The sequence below is a fragment of the Battus philenor genome, unplaced genomic scaffold (assembly GCF_028537555.1).
Source record: "Battus philenor isolate CCGP_79_NKW_IND1 unplaced genomic scaffold, ilBatPhil1.0.hap1 SCAF_23, whole genome shotgun sequence".
In the NCBI taxonomy this organism is placed as follows: Eukaryota; Metazoa; Arthropoda; class Insecta; order Lepidoptera; family Papilionidae; genus Battus; species Battus philenor.
The window spans coordinates 4,090,413-4,114,706 of record NW_027181686.1 but is presented as its reverse complement, the minus strand read 5'-3'; the positions used below and the strand labels follow the sequence as shown (position 1 = coordinate 4,114,706).

Below are 24,294 nucleotides of genomic sequence, written 5' to 3'. Positions count from 1 at the left end.
TCGCCGACAATTACGGCTAATAAATTATAATTTCAATAATAAGCGTACACAAAAAAATTGGGTACCGACCAGTTTAGACAGATCTGTTATAGAGGCGCTACACGAGGGTGCATGTTAGGACAGTCAGATGAAGGGAGGTCAAAACGATTAGTTCCATTTCAAAACGCCGCGCACGTCCCGTAATGGCGAGCGGCAACAATCGCCGAGCTAGCGATTATAACGATTATAGTCGATAACTTGCATCGACACCGGCTATTTGGTTAGTCGCTCGATTATCGATAATTTGCCTTCGGGGTACGCTCCTGATCGATTATATTTTTTATTTCATACGTGATCGCCGCATTCGATTTGCACCTGAAACTTCCGTAAGCAATGCATTTATTTTCAAACGCAATCTTAACAGAAACAACTGTGTCGAAAATCCGATATACCAAAGTACTTTTATTATGAAAATGGCACCATTGGAGAATAACTTGAACCGAACACAACAAAAGCCAAAAATTGTGAGAAGCTGTTGAATTTTTTTGGTCATATACATATTTAAATCTGTGACCTCTATTGTATATACAGCGTAGATTTACAATGTTTGACCTCTTTCATAGATTCAGTGTCTTCCAAAGACCTTAACAAAGTCATCTTTCCACCTGGTTGCTGGACATCCTACGCTGCTGTTTGCCGATCCGTGGTCTCCATTCTAGAACCTAAAACCGCTGTTCTGCTCGCTATGTGCCTTCCCACTTTAACTTCAACTTGGTTGTCCTTTGGGAATGTCCGTTATTTTTGTTCGGCCACGGATTACCTCCGAAAGTAGCACTATCTGTTTAATATATAGAAATCAAAAAGGTGAGATATAATTTTGGAGGTTTAAGCATTTGTATTAAGAACGTAATATCTATCAGTAGGTATGTTTAAATTTACGTTAAATTACTTACAATCACAAGGATTGTTTTTAATAATTTTAAAAGACGTTAAGTATGAATTTTTTTGATTACATACCCTACAGAATTCTTGTAAAATAAAACTTGAAAATGCAAATATCTTTGTTTTAATAACCATTCGTTTAATTATCACGGAGAACAGCGATGGCGGTGAGCGCCTCTTCATATTTTACTACCTATAATTTTATTCTACGGCTCCGTATAAAATAGAAACTCACGTCTCGAGAGCTTTCAAAAACGCTGCATTAAAACATCATAAAAGCTCAAACGTAAACGTTTACTGCGTCCATTTTACGAGCGGGCTACCTATCGATCGTTTTAACGATAAATAAAAATTAATGGTCAGACATTGGACGGAATCGCAGTGGCCGCTACGTGCGCTGCCCAGAATACCAGAACGGCACTTCAGTAATAGATTATCACCGTGGTAAGCTCCGGCTAGTGGAAATATTCTATCAGGTACCCAGGCTTTATCTCTGCACATCCTTATCATTACAACTAAGAGAATCAACGCAGAATGTTTGCGTATGAACTATCCCGAAGAGATTGAATTGACACGACTTCTCTGTTAAAAGCATACAACTAAAAGGAAGTATTCCTTACTTATTCTCGGTTGATGTTGTTGCTGTTAGCCCGAGGGCTTTTACAGCTTCACCGGAGCTGAGTTCATGGAGCGGAAGGGTCCGTGAACTTAAAGGGAAGTACTCCGCGACTTATTGCATGACCCGGTTTTGATGACATATTTTCTTGATTTATTTCCTATAGTTTTAATATTGATTATGACTGAAATAAAGTGAGTATGCTACAGTTGGCAATAAGACCATAGTCTACAACCAATGTGTGTTATCAGTGATAGCTTACGGCAGTGAAACGCAGTCTCTCAAACGTCGTCCAGTCTTAGCTGTGAATAACCAACCCGAAACAAAATCAATGAAAAATAACGTTATTACAAAACCTTTGCATTGCCATAAAGACCAACAACTCAACAAATTCATGCCGCACCGGAAATTGTAATTTTTCTGTTAGAAGCTTTAATAAATTATTCAGAAACTTGTAAAATATTAAATCGGTAAAGTCGTTCTCGAGTTATGGATGGCGTGATCAAGAGATATAAGGATTTAATTTTATATATATAGACTTGAATGTTTAAATTTTGACATTAAGAATCAAACCTACTTCTATTCAGTACAAAAACGGGTTGTTAGATTTTGTTTAAAAGTAGTTTATTAATAGATAAATAAAGTAAATAAAAGAAGAGTAAATCATATTCCCTGACCTAGAAATCCTCAAAGAATTAAAGATGAAGGTGATATTTTAGAAAAGACAGGAATTAATATTCAAGAGAGTTTCAAAAAGCGTCCCTGCCAGTCTTATTAACTGGATCGGTCCGTCGGATGCAGAATCGCGGGTAACGGCCCCCTATCACCCCCGGGTGCCGGGGGGCGGGGGTGTGGGCGAAATGGGATTCTATCACTCTCCTCCATTCCACGCCGTCCGTGCTTTCTCTACGTGACTGTACATAGCTATAACTCAGGCGCAACGAAGTCCCAGTTACGAGGGGGATAGAGTTGAAATCCCATTAATTCTCGGTGACACGGTCGCGAGGTTCTGTTTACGTCTGTAATTCAACGTTTTATGTTTTTTTTTTTTTGCGTTCGCCCGTCATTCGTGTTTGTCGTAGTTCGTGAATATCTAAAGTAAAATAATACATTGTCTAGATTTGTTTTATAAATACAAGTTTAGACTAACAGTGGCATATTAACCCTGTAAAAAACTTTAATTACAAGAACATAATTTTTCTTAAATTGCAAAAAATATACAGGGTTATAAATTATAGGTTTAAAAGCTTTAAATGGATGAATTTATAGTTCATTTATCAGCAAAAAGATATTATTGTTTTACACCTATTTCCAATAACTATATATATATATATTTCGATATTCCATATGGTACCTTAATTTTTTTTTGTCAGCAGGGTCAAAGTCAGCAGGGACAGATTTTTAACAACAATTAATTTTTTAAAATTAAGTTATTATAATTCGAATTTTGAAAACGTTTTTCTTACTATATTACGTCATTTATTATTTATGAATCATTTATTTTTGGGTCGTGTCTGTTTCTGTCAACCTTCTTGGTGGAAGTCTTACGCTGTGCCTGCCTTTGTTCTCCACTCTAGACCCTGTGCTAATCTTACCAAGCAGCTAATGTCACCTGGTATAATTTTTTTATTATTTATGATATATGATCTAAAAATGCATACTGGCACTAAAGATTTTTTTATAGTTTTAATTGAAAAAAAATCGTATAGTAAATAACAGGCAATAAAAAAATAATTTATAGATAACTTTATGCGAACTCTTCGGTAAACCCAGCGGTGAGCGCGTCAGAGCGTGACGTACCATACAAAAACATATCACCGCTCCCTGACGGCCGTTGGGTAAACAGCCAGAAGCACGGATCACGCTTATATGTACAAAGGGTCCTACTCAATGGGGTAAAAATAATGTTAAAAGTCTAATACTTTTAAAAATACACAGGGTACAGTACAGTAAGGTATTTTTGAAATTGACATAATAGTAATAAACAGTTTTTTTTTGGTAAACAAACTGGCGAAAAGCCAGCTTACCAAAGAAATTAGATTATGACTACTGTCATGGTTACTGTCAAAACTTAATAAAATTAAAGAAGTAGTTAAGATAAACGCTCTTAATCGAAATTATTGATAAGTGATAGATAATAGTTTATAGGTAAGTAAGTAAAAAAAAGGTAAAAAAAAGGTAAGTAGTAGGAAATAAAATAAAATAGAAAAGAGGGGTAGACAAGAAGTAATAAATGACGTCGTACATCTTAACCCTGCGCGGGTGCGTCTGATTGATAAGCGTTATCAGGCGACACACTCTAGGGGCCCGCGCTTGCCTGCCCCTTTGCGATAAACCTTTGGTTGTACAAGTTAACGATAGAAATAGCTACATAATAGATATCCATATAAATACACAGCCGAATTTCTACATCTATAAGTATTACATCCTAAATTGATCCGTATTTTTCAATAACAAATTTGTTTAGCAATTGAATCAAATTATGGAATACATGGTGATTGGCTATAGGTTAAAAGCTTACCCTCTGAAATATGTTATTATAACTATATTTTTCTATGCGAATCCGGCAAGCAAGGTCTGAAAGTTCCAAGTCTTCAAGGGCAGATGGTAAATAATATTCTTTTTATACGTAGTTTTCCGAATTTTTTAGAGGAATTTATCATCATTATGTTATTTATTACATCTAAAACGGTCGAAATTCAATTAGGTTGCATACATCAATTGACAGCGAATGAACTATACATTCACACCATTAAAGCCTTTGTAAATCATCCTGTATTTTCTTTTTTAAGTATTGTTATATATAGACAAATTTAATGTTTGAAATTTAGCAAAAAAAAAGAATCTAATGTCGTAGCTGGATAGAATATCCAATGATAGGACGTAGCAGAGAATTAATTAAGGTAATATAAAAGCTTGTATAATACTTTTAAAGTATTCAATTATTTGTAGTCAAAAAACTAAAACCTTAAACTAATACAAAAAAAGGTGTGCCTCAGCAAAAACTTAGCATAACTGAATTAACGGTATCAATAACCGCGTAAGCTCCTTATCCCCTACCCGGGTTGCAGCTCCCGGCCTAATCTCCTCGTCCAGGGGCTTAAAGCAGCCAGTGGAAGTGATTTCTTGTTGCTGTATCAATAACACACATCCGCGTCGATCGGAGGGGAAAATATTCCGACATTCATATCAAGCTACCATTATTTATATTTAAAAAAAAATCGAGAAAATTGTAATGACAGTAGTTTGTTAATCTTAAAGCTTAAAAAATATTTTTTATTTAAAATATATACTGCTATATACTGCTTTTGATATCTTCTATCAAAGCTGTGCTTCACGAAAAGCTGTGTTAGTATGTACCTGTTTCTTTTTAAATATTTTATCATTTACACTATTAGGCTCGCATCGAATATTCATTTTTCTAATTTTTTTATTTGAAATAATTTTTGAATAAGTCATATAACTAAAGTTATAACCGCGGATATTTAATAAAGCGCTTAAGTGTGCAAAATTTGCCCATAAACTTTTATACAAATTCATGTTGACTAAATTTTCATTAAACTAACAAAAAGGTTGAATTAGATCTCTTTTTGACATAAAGTTTAATCTACCACTATTTCGGAGCATAAATTCAATAAACCTGAGAAGAACAGGCAAAGGAACTTATTATTTTAGTTTTAATATAATTGTATTTAAATTTGTGATTTTATTGTCGATAAACGTAATAACAAAACGTTATGGAAAACATTTTAAAAAATGCTAAAGATATGTTAAGATTTACAGAAGCATTTAATGACCGGACTACTGTTATAATTAATATTAAATTAATTTATATATAATAAAAGAAATGTTAATGGAACGTGAATTTCTATCCAGCCAGTATTAAAGAATATCGGAGATGACGAAACATTCTTATCTTCGTGTTAAATTTGAACGCATGCAAATGAGGCGCTGGTCGGATATTCCGTCTGTAAATAAATCATATTAATCTTCATCATAAATGTTAATGAGGAACACGGACTGTGCACTTTGCACAAGAAAACATGGGAAAAGAACAAAACGTTTTTATACATCGGCTTTTTTGCTAAATGTTCTTTATTGATGAAATATCGATAGTAACTAAATTTAAAATTTAGGTATTTACAACAGATTTTTTTACGTGTGTAACCTACTGTTATACATCTCTGTTTCTAACTTTTTTCATGTAGAGTGATTAGTTATAAATTAAATGTAAATGAATCGCTGTCAATTAATATCTGCCATAGCTTTTTAAAAATCAATCGTTCCGAAATATTAAAATTGTTTACAAAATTCGAATTACAATGTATTAAAATTAATAATTGTTTACTATCTCTCTCTTCAGACTTTGTACAACTAACAATTATTGACCTGTATGACCACTTAATACGGAGTAATTGAAATTAGGTGCTTTATAGCATTTTTCTAATAAATGGAATACATTGAATGCTACAGCTGTTACACACTAAACCTTTTATACCTATAAATAATACCATGTAAATATTATAAGTAAAATTTATTGTACGACTGATAATGTGTTTGTTTAATTTTAAGGAAACAGTGTAATAGTTATACATGTTATTTTAAAGAGATTATTAATAAGCGATCTTTAATTTATTCATACATTTCAGAGAGTTGTACACGAGTTTTTTCTGAGTTCAGTTTTAAAATGTAAAATCCCATATTTAGAGTATTCTTCGGGCCTAATTAGCAAACACAATTCAATTCAATGTCCTAAAATTTTTTCATGAAAAATCAATCATCCGATATACTATATGTAAGTTTTATTCGAAATGGATAACAGTAATCGTTATCTCTTCAGAGCCTTTGTATTCACGATATCTACAAATAAACAACTATGTGAAAACTACTACAGTTTTGACGTATTTATGGTTTAGTCAAGGTAAAAGCCTTTTCATATAGAAAGCTGTTGTTTTGAAACAGCATCTAATAAACTGCAAAGAACGATTGCAGAAAGGTAACAAATGAATCCGGAGGCGCTATAGGGTTGTATTGTTTGCCCGAGTGTGCCCACAACATGTGCACGCCCGCGGCGTCGCGTGTTTGCGTTGGGTAATTGTGTTTAGACATTGTTAGACTGGAATAATACGGCAAATATCGCTTGCGGAATAACTGCCCCGCTTTTAATGAGGCAACGATATAAAATAGAACTGAATTTCATATTTTTAACTATATAAAAATTTATTTTAATTACGGCGTTAAAATAGGTTCTTGAACTAAGATATCTATATACAGAATAAATGGAAATAGATGTAACTGTTGTAAAAGAGTAAATTTATAGCACATTTTGTTAATATATCAGCTCATTTAGTCAAAAATCAATGGTTCCAAAAATAATAAATAACCTAAGAATAATACAGTAAGAAGAAGCATTTTAAAATTGCAGACATTTTGTACTGCCAGACAATGAGTTAATTTAGTAATAAAAGCTCAAATGTCAGCAAATGATCCATATCTCTTTAACGCTTTTACTACCAATTTTCAATCAACCTGTACATACTGCAATTTAATTTATTTTTTCATCGAGAAGAAAGCAGCTTTTGAGAAGAAAGCCGGATTTTAAATCGAAATATGTTTATGATATAAAGTATATTCAAATTTACTCCAATTCACGGGTCTATCATGAGCTATGAGTTTTTGTAGCGCGCGACGAGGCATCGCCTACGACAATGCGTCGTAAAGAATAAAAAAGATGTCTACGACACTACCGCGTGCAGACGTGGCTAATGTGTAATTCAGTTGGCTTTTTTCCTCAGCCGTTTTATTCCTTTTTCTCTCCTCGATTCGGTTACGGTTCCTATTGATCGAAAAATCCGATTTCAAAATGGGCGCTCCGAGAATTTTATTGTTACAGCGATACATTCTTAAACAATAAAAACTCTTTTTTAATCTGTGAATGCAATTCTCACATGTCACGTTCGAATATCGAAGGGGGCTTTTGGTCGTGTTTTAGAAAACTAATTATTCGAAAACGATTGGGTCCGGACCGAGGTGAGGACAATAAAAGAGCTCATTTATTTTTTTCGTGTAGCAACTCCACCTTCTATTGCGAACGTGATGGCGTATGTTGTTTGATTGGACTTACGTAAATAATGGCACGAACAAGAGCAATGCAATTTTAAAGCAATCTAGCTGTTGACAGATCCTATTTTTATAACACCTATATACAGCGTTGTCACATGACGCAACCATTACTTCGCACTTCAGTTAAAAACTAATTTCACTATTCGAAAATTTTATTAACCAACTGACGATGTATTTAAAACCAAAATATATTTATAATGGAAACAGTTGCTTAAATTTAAACAAGAACAGTTTTTTCTTCTCCGAAATAAACATGATGTTAAAATGTTATCAACTACAAATATTGGCAAAATCGATAGGTGATGCCAACATTTGATAGGTACGCCGTCGTAGACCTCCGTCGACTCGCATGGACTTCGAGGGTCAAACTATGTCAAGCGCTATGAGAACAAAGATCCTAAATGTTTATTCGCAACATAGATAGATATTAAAAAAATACTTACAATGCTGCGTTGGCGCTTTTCCCGCCAAATAATCTTCTTTGCAGATGAACTTGTTGTCGTCCAGCACATATAGCTCTTCGCCGGTTGACAGCTGCTTCCGGCAGACGAGACACGTGAAGCAGTTAAGATGGAACACCTTCTCCCTAGCCTTTCGTACCAGGTCTGACGGAGAAATGCCGTGCCCGCAGCCGCTGCATTTCGTACCATAACGCCTGTGAAATAAAGACGAAATCAGTATGTACATACAGTTATTCAACATTCAAACGCCTGATGTTTTATCTATTTATCAGCTTAAATTAGTTTTAGTATCGAAATTTTCTTCGTTAATGTACGTAGTACATAACAGGTAATTAAATACCTATGTAAATTGATATTTTTCGTTATTAAAAGTATTAGAAAATTAACATAAAGCAGTTGTATCTTCTTCAGAATATTAAATTTTAATTATAATAAAAATATTTTTATTTTAACGTATTTTGTGACAACAGGTGATAATTGTCAATAAGAAGTATTTGAAAGTTTTAAATTAGGAGGTAAAATATAGTGTACCACCAACCGTTTAGTTTTTTTTTTTGATAATTTAGGTTATTAAGACATAAACATTGTAAAGAAAACAACACTTGAAATTATAAACTAAAATGTCGTTTCTCTGTTTATAGAGCAAGGGTTTTGTAAAAGTTACATTTCATTTGTCGATCTTTTACAGAAATTGTCTTACTTTCTGTAATCCCAGAAATCAAAGTCAGTCCGAAATCAGGTCACAGAGCAGATAGCTACCCCATGAAACTTAATTAAAAAATATACCGTTTAAAATGTCAGTTAAATATAGATGAAGTAATGTTTTACAGTATTAAATAAAATCAGGTCAATTTTGTATGACGTTTACAGTCGAGCTACTTATGGTATAATGAACGTTAAAAAATAGAAAAGTCTTAAGACATTTGGTATTATATTAAAAGGACATCACAGTTTGTGTATTTGTTTTTAAATACATTTTTTTAAATACGCGATAAGAATTTTTAATTAATTTTCAGTAGTTAGCCAATACCTGTCCTAAGACCAGATAAAGTACTGACGTTGATTTATGGGAAAATTGTATGAATAAATTTAAAAACTTGTGTTGATTCCTTTAAAGCATAGAGAAAGGAGGAAGTAAAAAAGAACTTCGCCGAAAACAAGAGATTTGCACATTTAAAAGTTAAATTCTCAATTCCATATTCGAAAGTAGTAGATCCGTTAAACACCTGACTGCCGCGAACCGATCGACAGTTATTGTAAAATAAATCTGTTAAGATTTGGGCCCCGCCGCTCGACTATCATAAAAATTAATCCCATCTAATTATCGCAGGTCCCACATTACGACTTTATTTTTCACTTTCACCGAGAGTTCGAATTTTTTGGAAGCTGCAGAGTAAATCTTAATTTTATTAAATAAACTTTAAAGTTTATGATTGCTTGCAAAATATAAGAAAAAAACAAACGATGTTTAAATAATTTTACAAAACTTAGTATCAGGGGGACTGGAAAGTAATGTCGTTTATGTCGACATATTTTACAGAAAAACTGATTGATTTTTACCGCTTCCGCAGCTATAACGAAGTTGAATATATTGTTGATTAGAAATAAAAAAATGTTAGAAATGTAGTCGTGTGAATTCAACTTAAGGAAGCATCATTACTTTCCGGTCCCCCTAATATATTCTTGACGGAAGTCTACCCTTTAATTTTTTTTAATTATTATTTTTATTAAATTGTTATACAATTATTATTATGCACATTTGTGTATTTCATGAAAAAATGTCATAAGATCCGATTTAAATTGAAACTAAAACCAGATTCAGTTCACCTATAATGACATCTTTCAACTTAAAGCTACTAGGATTAGAAACCTGTTTTGATCTGAGAGGAACTCACAATAAACTCAGACGAGTTTTTTTTTGTGGTCACTTTTACAATATTCTTAATACAGTAGTTATAACAATTAATTCCCAAGATTTGTTATCTCTTAAAAATTCTTCACAATATATTAGGAGCTTTTTACAAATTTTTGTTTAATAAACTTCTAAAATTTATTATATGATAATTGAAGGACATTACATGATGTTTTGTATCGCACATTTGAAAATTATTAAGTATCCTTGTGTTATGATGAAACAAACGGTATCCGAAGCACCTTGAATGGTGAAGGGCAGGTAAATTGCCGAGAGATCGCTAATCTTTCTAAGATGAGGCACTTGCAAAACATATTTAACTGAGAGGCTACAGCTTATAAGATTTAACTGCATTAAATTATTTACAATTATCAACGGTGTGACACAAAAGTCGGTTAGCGAAATATAATGTATTTAATATAAAGACTGTTCTAGAAATCATTTTATCAATGCTAGTTTTTTTTATATATGTCAGGAGGGGCCAACCTGTGGCTCACGAGTCACTTGCGGCTCTTTGAAGAAATATTTGTGAAACTCGATAAATGTACCCGAGCTTCCTTTTCATTTTTATGTCATTATATTTAAAAATAATTACTGTCGTGAAAACCAACAACTGGCCAGTATTAACTAACCAGCATCTAAAAGAATTACTAAAAAGTGCTAAAAAGAAATATGTTTAATATTTAAATTTAATACACTTATTTCGTATCGCTTATTATACATTATCAATAAAAATAATTAACGTAATTTTTAATACTCTTTTCATAACTTCGTATTTAATATGAATATAATAGGGGATTGCGGAAAAATACAAATTTTTAAAAGTGACACTTACTAATGACCTTGGCAACTCCTGATATATGTTCTATTGTATTATTTAATTTAATCATATTTTTTGTATATATTCCTGTAGAATTATAAAGGCGATTTTAAAATCATGTGATTCGAATTATCGAAAAATCCGAAATTCAATCTAGAATTTACAACTAATCCGATAAGGTGGAAAACATCTTTAACATTAATTATTAACAAAATCCTCACCAAAACCTACTCGGATTCCTAGTATATAACTGACATACTTTTCCATTCTATATATTAGAACTCAAAATGTAATTAGTATCGATATCAATGTATTTTGATAGAATGCTTTTAATGTATATATGTAATATATGTATATATGTGTTATAATAAACGTAAGGTAACGGCATGGGATGCTTTGAGTTTAAAAACACGTAATTACAACTACGTTTTAATGTGCATTCAGTCGTCAAATTTAAGCATAATCGTACATCTCATTAACCCTGCAATAACGTAAATACAAATCGAACTTACTCAAATGCTTAAATACAATTTGACAACCAAAAATCGTGTGTATTTTGTTTACCATTAAGTGTATGAACTTTTTTTGCAAAAACAAGTCATTGTAAATAATAATTCGCGTTATAAAATAATTTATATGTGTGTCATGGAACATTCTAATTCTTCTTAAAAATGTTGTAAATTGAATAGTTAGGTTGTTCAACGCCTGCCAGTAACCTCTTCACCTATGACCGCTAACATCGAACACGGAAATGGAAAATAAATCAGTAATGAACAGAAAATGACATTCTTTGATTATGCATATTATAATGTTGATTTTGGCCAAGCGAACATTGTGAGCGGCGACGTAACACGGATGCGATGGTTCTATAAAAATAATCTAAATTGTTAGAGTCGCACACCTCTTACAAATCGAGTCCGGCTTGCAGCTTGGAAACGAATCGAAGACAAATTTTATGTCAGGTCCCGAGTTAAAATATTAATCATAAATATAATTTAGATATCACTTCCAAAACGTGTTATCGACAACCCATCAGAATATCGATGGATTGAAATATGCGGCGTCGGAGTCATTAGGGTCAATAATTGCCTCACAATGAATCGATGAGTTATGGCGTTAAATATATGCAAACGCTCGAAAATTAAAGCGCTATGGAAAAGATTCGACACGTCTTAGCTCTAGGGAAGATCAGTCTTTACATATCGATAATATTTTACAGATTACTCTTATTACTGTGCATATAGGAGTGATTGGTTATTTATGTAAAAGATTTATTATAATCTATATGTCTAGTTCAGTCGAGTATTTTGAAAAAGCTAATAATGTATATCAACGTACGATCTTGGATTTGTAATCGGAATATTGATAATTGACTTAATAATTGACGTGTTCGCCATGTTCTTTAATGATTCGTAGTTTGGCTTTAGCTTTAAACGTAAGAAAGTAATACATTTATAGGAAAAGCTTTAAAGCTTTTTCGTCTATTTTCGATCAAATTAATGACTTCTGGAATTATACAGTCCGCAGAGACAGATAGTAAATAATAATTGTTTTAAATATATAGTAATTGGAGTTTTAAAAACACATTTTTCTTAATTCATTAAAATAGCGTTATTTATTATTTTTGAAAGCGTGGATTTTAATAGATCGTATTGTATTAATGTACATTAATAAACAGCTAAGAAGCTATACTTTCACTCTATAAAGCTTTTAAACCTATTACCAGTTACTCCTATATTAGCAAGAATGAAATCGAACATATTAGCAACTCATGTAATTGTTTAGTTCAGACAAATGCACAGTCTAATAATTAGCAGTCACCGAGCGGCATATATATAATAAAATAACAAATTTGCTGCAGCTCTATAATATCTTACTTCCAAAGCAGTATTCCAGCATTCAAGAGTTTTTAGTTAATCGAAATTTGTGGAACTTGGTAAGTTGACTCATTTATATGATTGATATCATAGTATTAAATAAAATCATTGTGAAATCTCATTTAAAAAGGGCATCTGTTCAGTTTCTAATCGATTCTTCTCAGTAGATCAGCATTCCGAGCCGATGGTAGCTTACTACTATTGTCGATTCAAAAGTAGATGTAAATGCCTACTTGAATAATGATGTTTTGCATTTTGAATTAAGAATGACAAAAAATATTTTTTTTTAATCTAAATAATCGTAAACATTCTACATCCCTAGTGATTACACGTCGGTAGTGTAGTAGCGAGCTTAACGAACACGACGTCGGTAACTGTTTTTGTCGATTATCGGATGTGGAATGAGGCGGTCGCCAACGGTACGTTCGTGAATGATGTACTTAATCCATCGTTTTTAGGTCAATACCAAAGTCGATATTAGACATGTTATTATCGATTAAAACATTCGATTGTTATGTCAAACGATCATGCCACATTTGGTTAGTTGACACGCGATTGAAACATTTCGTACAGTAATCGATTACATTTTATATTAATAGTTGTTATATATAATTATTAGTGTTAATAGGCGATTAATAATTAACAAAACCATTTGATCTTGATATAAAACATTATAGTTTTGTGATATTATATTTGGTATTGACCTACTGATATAGTGGTAATTGAATATAAAGAATTATTAACTGTTTAGTTCGTAATAGATAAAATATTATTGACTCTTATAAAAATAATCATACATTTTTTATAATAATGCGTATTTTACTAAACAGGCTGTTTGATTAATATATAGCTATAAGCTACAAAGGAATAAACATATAGCTCAATTTTCAGCAAAAGGCTTTTAAAAATCTTTGGCACCCATTTTTTTTCCAAAGTTTTGAAAAATTCAACATTTTTTTATTGGGATTAGAATTTTGATCGATATATACATATACGTATTAATGTTTATTTAAAAAAATATAAAAACATGTTTGCAACGAATACATGATATTATTTTTATCATCGTTTTGAATTATTGGCAAAGAAATTAACATAAACGGCGAAGGCCGTATGAATTATATATTAGGTTGACTTTGCCGTAAATGCAGGCAACAAGTCGCCTGTCTTGTTATGTCACTGATTAAAAATAATTTGTAAAAAAGAATTTAGTAGCAACCGTTTCGAATTTGGAACATCGATAAAAAAAATATATATTTAGTCTTTTATGTATCTCTAGGTATGTGACCTTTTTCAATTTGTACACAAAACTTGTACAATTGAAAAAGATTATTCGTTTCTTTTAAAATTTATTTATTTGGTCTGCTTTCTCGCTATGGCTTGGGAGTAGCTTCCAAATTTGATTTTTCAACGATGTAATATCATATATATATATATATCATATATGTTATATATCACCCGACGCAAAAAGCTCAGTGCCGCTTGATTGCGGAAACCATAGACCTAGCGCAGAGACAAGACAAGACTAGACTTGTTATATGTCATAAGTAATATTATTTATTACCACGAGCAGTTGTAGCTAAACGATAGAAGACCGAGACTTGCGATCACATGTCGCGGGTTCGATTCCAGGGACGCAAGGTTATATAATGCACACTAAGCTATACAGGATTGCTACTGCTCACAAATAAGTTGCGGTGAGCTTCTATGAGCCAAAACAAGGGATATTATTTATTTAGATATTCGCACTTCATAGTATGACGACGGATTACAAATATCAATGAAAAGGATTGAGTATATGGTTTCGTAGGTTAAAACAACTGTGTACTGCAATATTATATTAATGCAAAAGTAGATAAATATAATAGAAACGTTATTTCTTAAATTTAAGAGGGAAAATTTCTGTTACTATATGTTATTGTTAGCCTAAATACAAAATTATCTTATTGATAAACTATACACGTAACTATAAACAATTTTTAAATGTCATAACTCATGTAACGTCTAATATTCAAGGAAAAAGTAAAATAAATATTTATGTTGTCGTCAGTGACGGTACTGGTTATTGCAAACAGGTATATAACATATGTCACAGGCTTATAACAAACCGATTGACAGATGTCAATTTACTAAAAAAAAAAAAACGAAAATCTGTAAGTAAAAAATTTTATTTGTTGTGAACAAAATAGCTAAAATATGAAGTTGATTTTCTTATAAATAATACATCTATTTTTTTAAAAAAAAATACGAGGTAATACTGCTCTACAAGTTATTTCAAACTTACATTATTAGGAATACGCCGCTAATTCAGTGCCAAAATCAAGAGTTCATTTCATGTCATATACATAATACAAACCACAGATTGTACTTTTCTCTATTTCCGATACGCTTTGGAGTTGGCAAACTTTCTATTAATCATCTAAATTTGTGCCAAAATGCTTTGAGTGGTTTTGATTTAATCCGGATAATGATGACTTCAATTTTTTGGTGATGGTTTCTTTTAGTTTATAAAAGATATTCTAAATATACTTTGACATATGATTGTTCGAAATTGATGAAAAACCAAATATTTGGTATATACCTGATATTAAAAAAAATTATTATTAAGGATGAACAAATATAAGATGCTAGTAAGCGAGTATAAATAACGACCTACTGACGAAAGTTGTCTTCTTGATCTCTGATCACGTTATTACGCAATTTGTCAAATATAAGAAGATTCTCGAAACTCTTGTTTTGAAAGTACATTACACTGTCAATCACCAATATAATGTTTTAGGAGTTAAATATGTATAGCTTATTAATTATTTTTTATTTTTATATACGCTTTAAAAAAATCAATGGTTTCATATATAATAATAAATAAAGTTATGATAATATTGTGAGAATCACAGTTTTCTTGATTACGGTTACTATATATTAAAATTAATCATTGTTTCGTACTGAAAAAAGTTATTAGCATTCTGATAAAAAAAAATTCAGTGAGCGAGTAATCACTTTGTAAAGGATATTTAAATATGTATGTGATAAGCTGTTTGCATCTATAGCATATTTCAGGTTTTATATCTTTAACCAATCATCATTCAGACATAACATATTAAATTTAAAAAAAAAGATTTAATTTTCTATTGATAACAATATTAAAAATCTGATGTATTTTTAAAGAGTTAAGTTTCAAAAGTTGAGGTAAATAGGATAGTTATTTTTAAGAAAACAATTCGCTATAAGAAGCATTTCAATATAACCGTAGTAATAAAAAAATCTAATGACCACCTTTTTGCAGCGTCATTCAACGGAAATAGTAATGTTATTTCCGTTCGGCTATGATTTAAAAACACAAAATGTCACTGAATTAACTCTTCAGATTACGTCATGTAATTGGTCAAAATATATTCGATGCGTTTGTATTGAGGGTTCTGTATTCGACTTAGATTCATTTAAAAAAAATTCATTGATTAGAACAACATATTCTATTCTGGTAAGTGAGTATACGGAGACCACCTACTGGTAAAGGCAGTTTACATACAAGGTAGACGACATACAACTTTAGAAATCTTTGGGAGAAGCCTATTTCCAGCAGAGGAAGCTTTACAGCTGAAAAGATGATATTGTTGAAGTAAATTAAGTATGGGCTCTTAACTTTATATGCTTATTTGCAACTTTAAATACGACAATGAGAAAAACTAGTTAAATTATACTAATAACATGTGTTGTCTCAAGTTATTTAACGCACCTAACCAATAATTTTGATAAAGAAATTGTCGCTAACAAACCAAGCGGAAAACCCGCTTGTCTGATCAAGTTGTCCTTAGGTTGTATATTTTACTACTGCCACGAGGAAAACAGAAGACAAGATAGCACGAAGAGAGGTCGTTATCGATTCTGTTAAAGCTTTTTATGACAGACATGATCTTCTTCGTAATGAAGAAACTAATCAGAAGTATAAAGAAGAATATACAATAGATAAAAGCGATATATACGAGTATGTATATATATATGTGTGAATATATATATATATATATACACACATAAAACATTGTAAATATATATATATACAATGTTTTACCTCACATCTTTTACTTCTTTGTTGGGAAATTCTTTACAAGTATATAAATATTGTACCAGCTAAAATCAAACGGTGTCTTAAAGCATTTTGCAATGTAAAACAAATATAAATACTTTTAATAGTGGAACTCTAAAAACAGCCAAAATTAAACCATCAAGACGGCGGAAGTCGTAAGTGAACCGTTTTCCGGCGCTACCTGACCTGCGACAAAGATTACGCTTTTTGTTGTTTCAAAGCGCCATATGATTAGACAATCAAACGTTGTGGCTTCTTTAAAAACATAATGACGGCGAGGCACGACAGTAGCCGACGGGTGGCCCCGAGGGAGAAATTTAAACGGACAGCTATTCTATTTCAAAATCATCATCGTCCTCTGTGTAACCAACTGTCAACGAAAATAAATAAATAGTTTGAGCATATACCTTGGTTCCTTATCTTCGTCCAAACCAAATGTTTTAGATCTTATTGATGATGTTTGTTATCTATTAATAATAATAAATAAATAATTAAAAAGTAAATTAGAAAATTATTATTATCTATTAACTTTTTAAATTATATTTATACACAATATTTATTACTGATCTGATTTTAATTTTAATTTTATTTTTTCTTAACGCATGTTGTGGTTCCTTGTCAATAAATAAAATAAAATTAAAAATAATCACAGATATATTGCTATACTAATAAATAAATAAGTCTATTCTTCTACAATTATTCTAAAAAAGTAAAAAAGAGAAAGAAGTAAAATTAAAGTAACACGCATAATTCTACCCAGTTTATGTAAGAAAAATAATCAAAAAAATGTGATATTTCATCTGTAACTTTCCTCCGAGAGGAATCTTATATCCAGTAGTAGAGAAATAAACACAAAAATCAACCAGCGTCGTCATTTCAGCTTTTGGACATTTTCTGCTGGACGTAGGCCTCCCAGCAGATTCTCAATATGAACGGTTGGAAGCGATCAGCAACTAACGTCTTCCAACGGCCTTGATACAGACGTCTACTTTGTAGGTGAAAATGCTACAATGCGCTTTCCAACAATCTGCTAAATCATGTCGGTTATTTTCGTTCTACTACGGATTCATATTTGGATAGGAAAATCCCGAGCGTAATATACACAAAAAACCATAACCAACATTAAGAAGTTATTAACTAAAAAGGCAGAGTCTATGTCCAACAGTGAACGTTTTACGGCTGAAATTATGATAGCAATTATGACTAATTAGTGTAACTTACATATATGAACACGGCAGCGCAAAGATTATCCACCTGTCAAATCTTTATTTCATATTACGCCATTCAGATAAAATCAATAATTCATGACGGATAAAAAATACGTAAAACTTTTTCTTTTATTACGAACGCCAAAGCCGTAGTGCCTGGCAGTTTTTGTAAAAAAAATAAACAAATACGAGTAATAATGCGATAAAAAGTCCGGTCTTGTCATTAACAGGTAAGTTAACGTAGACGATTAAACACTTAGACCGTGGTTAAGAAATGAATAATTCGCCCATTAGCAACAGGTGTCCTGTCATCGGCGGCCACGGAGCGGACCGGCTGTGCAATGATCACACTGACAAATAGACAACATTGAAACTATGACCTGAAGAAATAAGGCAAATGTGAAAAATGTAAAAGAACTGACCATCGTCAAAAAGAGGCTTGAGAGTTTAAATATATGTTGGTGGGCGTGAAGAATGTATAAACAGATTAAATAAATTCAAAGGATGGTGGTAATTTAAATATGATTTTACAAAACTAGGTAATAGTAAAATGAAGCGTCACAATAGGCTACCAGAACAAAAAAAGTATAAAAAAAAACAAAGAGGTTTAATTCGACCCAGTCAGTCGCTAACATATCAAAATACATAACTGTGCAACACGGATGTTATTGCACATTAGTCTAGTAAGGAAAGATATGATTATTAAAAACTGGTTGTAAGTGTCTATCTAGCTTCGACGAGAAGTGACCAAACATCCTGCCTTAGACTAGAATATATCAACATACTACACTGGCATTGTACTAGTTTTTAAGAATATCATATTGCACTTATTTTATACGTTGTCATTAATTGTAAATATGTAAAATATATAATAAAATAAAACTAATAAACATATGTTATTTTATACATTTTACATAATTAGGAAATTGCCGAAATCGAACCCGTCCTGTAAGCTCAACTTTATACTAGTTTCGAGGACTTTGAACTCTCCTGGCACTCTTCTTATGATGTAGTCAAACGATGACTTGGAATGATACAAAGTGAGGAATAAAATGTATAATAGATAAAGGTGTTGGACTGACCTGAAAAAGTCATTCCTGCAGAAGAGCTTGTTGTCGCGGGAGTAGCACTTGTCTGCCAGGGGAGCGCGGCAATCTGCGCAGCGCACGCAAGCTGCATGCCACGCGCGTTCCAGCACGTGCAGGAGGAACTTGTCCAGGATCGGTTTCTCGCAGCCGGCGCACGCCATCGCGCCGCCTGCTTCCCCGCGTCCTGCAAAAACACCATATTCAGTACATAGGCAAAAAGAAAAGGATGTGTGTGTAGACCGCCATTTAAGTCAACTGATTTAAGACCAAATTTCCTTACTTAATTGAGGCAATAGCAAAAAAACCTTCCCAACAGAGCTTTGCTATCAAAAAAATTCAAATATTAATATTTGCAGTCTCATTTATAAATAGTGATTTTATTATAATTACAAATTCTTTAAAAGGGTGAATGCATAAGTCATTTGCTGCCATTTAATATAAGTTTCTTTCTATCCAAAATGACAAAAATAATAAATAACGTTATGATAGCAGCAGCATAGTAAAAAAAAATGTTTTCTGAATTCAAATTACTACATATTAAAACGAATTATTGTTTAAAGCCACATATTTATGGACAATTAATATTTCACTAAAGCGAATCCAAGGAATTAAAGGATATATCTATTGGGTATATCGCAGTGTGGTATTATGGTACGTAGAAGGCACTTCTACTCATTCTCTGGAGAATTGTTTATGATCAGTGGCAATCCCATATAATTAATGCGCAAAGAGCGATTTATTTAGATTATGTCCCCCCTTCCCCCCTATCACAAGTCTCTGTCCTCTATCACTGCTTATCAAACTTTCTTATACATAACCTAATTTATATGTTAAGTCATACTATCACTTATTTTAAAATACTTCGAGATTTGAAAGCTAGAGCTATTATAGTAAATATATTTCAACTCTTGCGAATAATATTCACTATACAAATTGTAATTTTTCTTAAATAATTAACTTTATAATTTTATGGATTCCCTTCTTTAATCGGAACTATAAATAATATTTTTCCGGGTTTTAAACGCACTAATAGCTGCCATGTCTATTTCTAGCTTCCTTTACATCTTTATTTGCCATCATTTTAGATCTTTATCGTTAAAAATTTATGTTGTAATTAACAATTTACGTTTTCATTTAGTTATAACTGATTGTAAATTTTAATCTTTGCATAATTTGTGAACTTTTTAGAACAAAGCTATCATTCGACTGGAGCGGAAATTCAAAAACTTCGCGCCATTTTTAAAGCGTACTCGCCGGAAATGCGACATGTTAACGTTGGTATTTAGATGTAAAATTATTTTTAACTTTATAATTCAATTAATGTCTCTATCTTTTTAAATTTTTATTTTTAATTTAAATATTCATGATTACATATATAATATGTTCTGTTTCCATATAATTATTTTTAATTTATTTTAGCAACTATAAAATTAAAAAATTATAGTGCTGAGATAAGTATAAGACAAACTAAATATCCCTATTTCCGATATTATTCCTCAGTTGTCTCTTCATTTCTGAAATCTGGGACAGTTTTGTAACGCCTAAATGGAGTCGTTGACAAACTCTTTGTATACTATACTATCCTTTGCTTTCCTTAGGGCTGTAGTAATTAACGGAAGTTCAGTCATTAGTCAGAATTGACTTTATCCGATCAACGAGTAGGTGATCGCCCATGAGGTTTGTTACCGTATTCTTTCCTTACAATCAATAGTTTTTCTTAATTATCTGATTGTCTGTGAGACTAAGGACTCATTGGTAGCAAGTTGTAGATAGTCTAGTCTTAATCATACGCTAGTCGAGGTTGGACTTTTTTGTGCGTCTTTACATCACGGCGTGCGCAACATTTTTTACAACACTATATTTTTTTAAAGCATTTGTGCCTTAATTCTTTTCCGGTCCGCTGATACGTCCTATATTATGGTATTCAAAAATTTGAAAATATATATAAATTTTAAAGTATTAAATAGATTAATCTAACTGAACAGGTAATGTAATAAAGGAATTTAATTGGACAATCACGCTGCTTGTCCAGTAATTTTAAACAATTTAACATTTACGTTCAACTTCCAAGAAACAGCGTAAATTACATTCATTGCAATGTGCCAACCTCTTAAAAGAGCATAAAACCTCTTTCATTCTCTGTTTTATATCTGTTTCATCTCACTCCGATCGAGGGAAAGAGTTCGCAGTCTGTATAGAAAAGTACATTTGATCTAGGCTAAGATGGAACTAGTAGTTATGTTTGTACATAGCTACGTACACACAATACCTCGCTTTATCATAAACTCGGTAGCTAGCTTGGAACATAATGGGATTTGGTTTTTACGATCGATAAAGGTTATGTGAAATAAAATTTTATTAGCATATGTTATTACAGCGTACCGTACATAGTGCACTAGGAAATGTGGCCTGCGTTGTTTACAGCCGACGGCTTAAATCTTGAAAATGCTTAACTATTTCATGCCAAAATCGTATACGTTATTTTTGACGTCAAGCGTAATTTCTCTTAAAGTTGTTATTATTAATATTGACTACTTATAGATGTTAAGGAGCCCATAGATAACCACTCCAAGGCATAGGCCTCTCCTAAACGATGATCGGTTTTGCTTTATTCGCATCTAGCGATCGCGATTTCCCTCAACTTTGACTATGACATTAGTCCACCTAGGAAGTGCCTATCCACGCCATGTCTACCGTCGTCCGCCGTCATACTCACTTGTTAGGCGTATACTATTTATGTATTATATTCAACTTAGAATCTACAGTATTTTCAAACTGACCGTATTTATTTATCTTCTCAACAGTAAATAGTTTTTTTAAGGTTAATTTAGAACAATGGTTACATGCCTAAATCCAGAAAGATCCCACAACAGGACAAACGTACTTAATATAGTATTTGAACAATTCACTCACATCTTTATTATCACTGAAAAACCTTTATAGTGGAGTTTTTTTTTTTTAAGTTTTTGTTTTTGTGTATAACTACGTATTATGTACGTATACTTAATGTAAAATTAGAAAAGTCGCTGCAAAATGCGGGCAACGCTAAACCCGTTGTCGTGGTGATGTTTGGGAGAGGTCTATGTCTTGCATGGGTGTCTATCTTAATATGATGATGAAGTATGTACTTATAATTGTTTGTATGATAATTCTAATGTTTCAAGTATATTATAATACTAACATAGTACCCGGCTGATAATTTGTTCCACCGGAAATATATTTTCCAGGAAAAATATAATCTTTTATTAACAGAATAAGTTTTAACTACTATACATATATACAATATATACATCTAAATGTTAAAAGCGGTAAAAATCTAAGGTCCATTCCTAAACAGATGCACACGGTGTGTAAACGGTAATTAAAACTATCAAAAAACCTATACCGAATCTTTATTGCAAACAAACGTTGTGTATGGCAATACATGGTGGATTATTGCAGGTATCGTATATATAAAACGTCTGAGTCTCATACGAAGGAATGATGTTCATGTTGTTTCAGGGTGATAGGTCTTAAAACCGATATTATCGATTAGTTACAGCCTCCCGGTGAGGGTGGTTAAGCCTCAGGACTCCATGGAACGACCGCAGAAGAAGTAGCTATCGAGCTTCGCTACCCTAAAAGCGGTCTCAGGCTAGGTGCCCTCTGCTCCTACCGGCTTGAAACACTTTAATTTGCAAATACCACTTTAAGATTATACTATCAAAAGTCCTGTCCAAAGAAGTCTAAATATTAATATGAAATATTCATGAAAGCTTTTAATATCGAACAAATGATGTGATGCAAATTATTTTCGTTCTGGCCTCTAAAGTGAGCTCTGTGCGAAAGCTTAAGCTATTTGTTATTTAAATTTGAAACAAACAACTGCATGTAAAATTAGAAACACTGCTCGCAGAATTAAAATACTTTTACGCACAAACATAATAAAAAATATACGTTTGGAAAGGTTTGAAAAACTGGAAAATAATACGCTTCCCTTTAGATGGCAATTGTTTATATAATAGTAAAAGGCAAAGTAATTTAATCTGAAAAACAAAATGCTTTGCACAGATATGACTTGAATCTAATTTTTAAAAGTTTGATTTTAGTTTTGTCTCATTCCAGCACTTCGTTAGTGATGAAACCGAGCGTGTGAAGCTAACGGGGATCCTATCTCAACTAACGCCTTTTTTAAACTATACTTTTGACAGTTATTGGACAAATTTATGAAGGTCACGGCGGTTGTTAAATATTCCATATTCGAATGGGTCCCTCCAATTTGTCGCGCACCATTTCAGTCACTACGCTCCGACACATCGAGCAGTCTGTAGCACAGATTATACTTTATTATTTTAATATTACGCCACAGTTGCAAATAAAAATTTATTGAAGATTCTTCATCATCATTATCATCATATCTGTTGATAGAAGCATACTGCAAGACCTAAGCCTCCCCCAAAGATCGTCACGATGACAGGTCTTCCGCTGTCCACATCCAGCGACTATGTCGTCGGTCAACCGGGCGCCCGTTGTATTGTAGATAAACTCAGTAAATTATAATAAAGTATACACAATAATAGTAAGTCTTGAATAGGATTCATTCATTCAACATTTTATTGAGTAATTTGATCTAGATAAATGAATAATGGTAGACAACATTAAAATGTAAAAATTAATTCCGTTTTTGAAAATATTAGTAGTTTAAATTGTACTGAGAAAAATACTTAATATTACAAAATAAATTACGAACAATAGCGCACAAAGAATTTTTAAAAAAGTTGTGTGTGATTTCGCCTTATACAAAATCAGAGGTACTATGAACGAGATTCGTTGGGTTGTCCGACTTACACTCTGCACCAGGACGAGTCCGGATCGCCCGATGTAATGTGGACTACCGTCTCTAAGTCTGTAAAACAGCAGGAAACTTGCGGAAACTGGTCTATTACTAGCAAAACTAATTCCATACGTGATGTAGTACTTTTTAATATATTTTATAGATAAATTTTAGCAAGTAATCCAAATACCTCCTTTCCGAATAGACATGTAGTCTTAGGATTGAAATTTTACAATGCCTCTACTAACGTGTAAAACTATAGGCGTTGTTTGGTGACGTGCCTCAAGTATTATATTTGTTTATTATTAAAAATTAGTTACAACATCTTATTCCGTTTTGTCTGTGCCGTTTAATGTGAATAATTTTATAAAAAAAAT

The 24,294-nt window shown here is 32.1% G+C and overlaps 1 protein-coding gene across 3 annotated transcripts in view; it reads right to left on the bottom strand.

Annotated features, from left to right (window-relative positions):
• The window catches only part of Lim1 (LIM homeobox 1), an 81,552-nt gene that overhangs the window by 52,175 nt on the left and 5,083 nt on the right, over window positions 1–24,294 (bottom strand). For all 3 annotated transcript variants that reach the window (XM_068767511.1, XM_068767512.1, XM_068767513.1), the window contains exons 2-3: window positions 19,099–19,288; window positions 8,104–8,315 (exon numbers count right to left, since the gene is read on the bottom strand). In XM_068767511.1, the coding sequence (XP_068623612.1) occupies window positions 8,104–8,315; window positions 19,099–19,288 (402 nt within the window). The remainder of the gene's footprint in view (window positions 1–8,103; window positions 8,316–19,098; window positions 19,289–24,294) is intronic.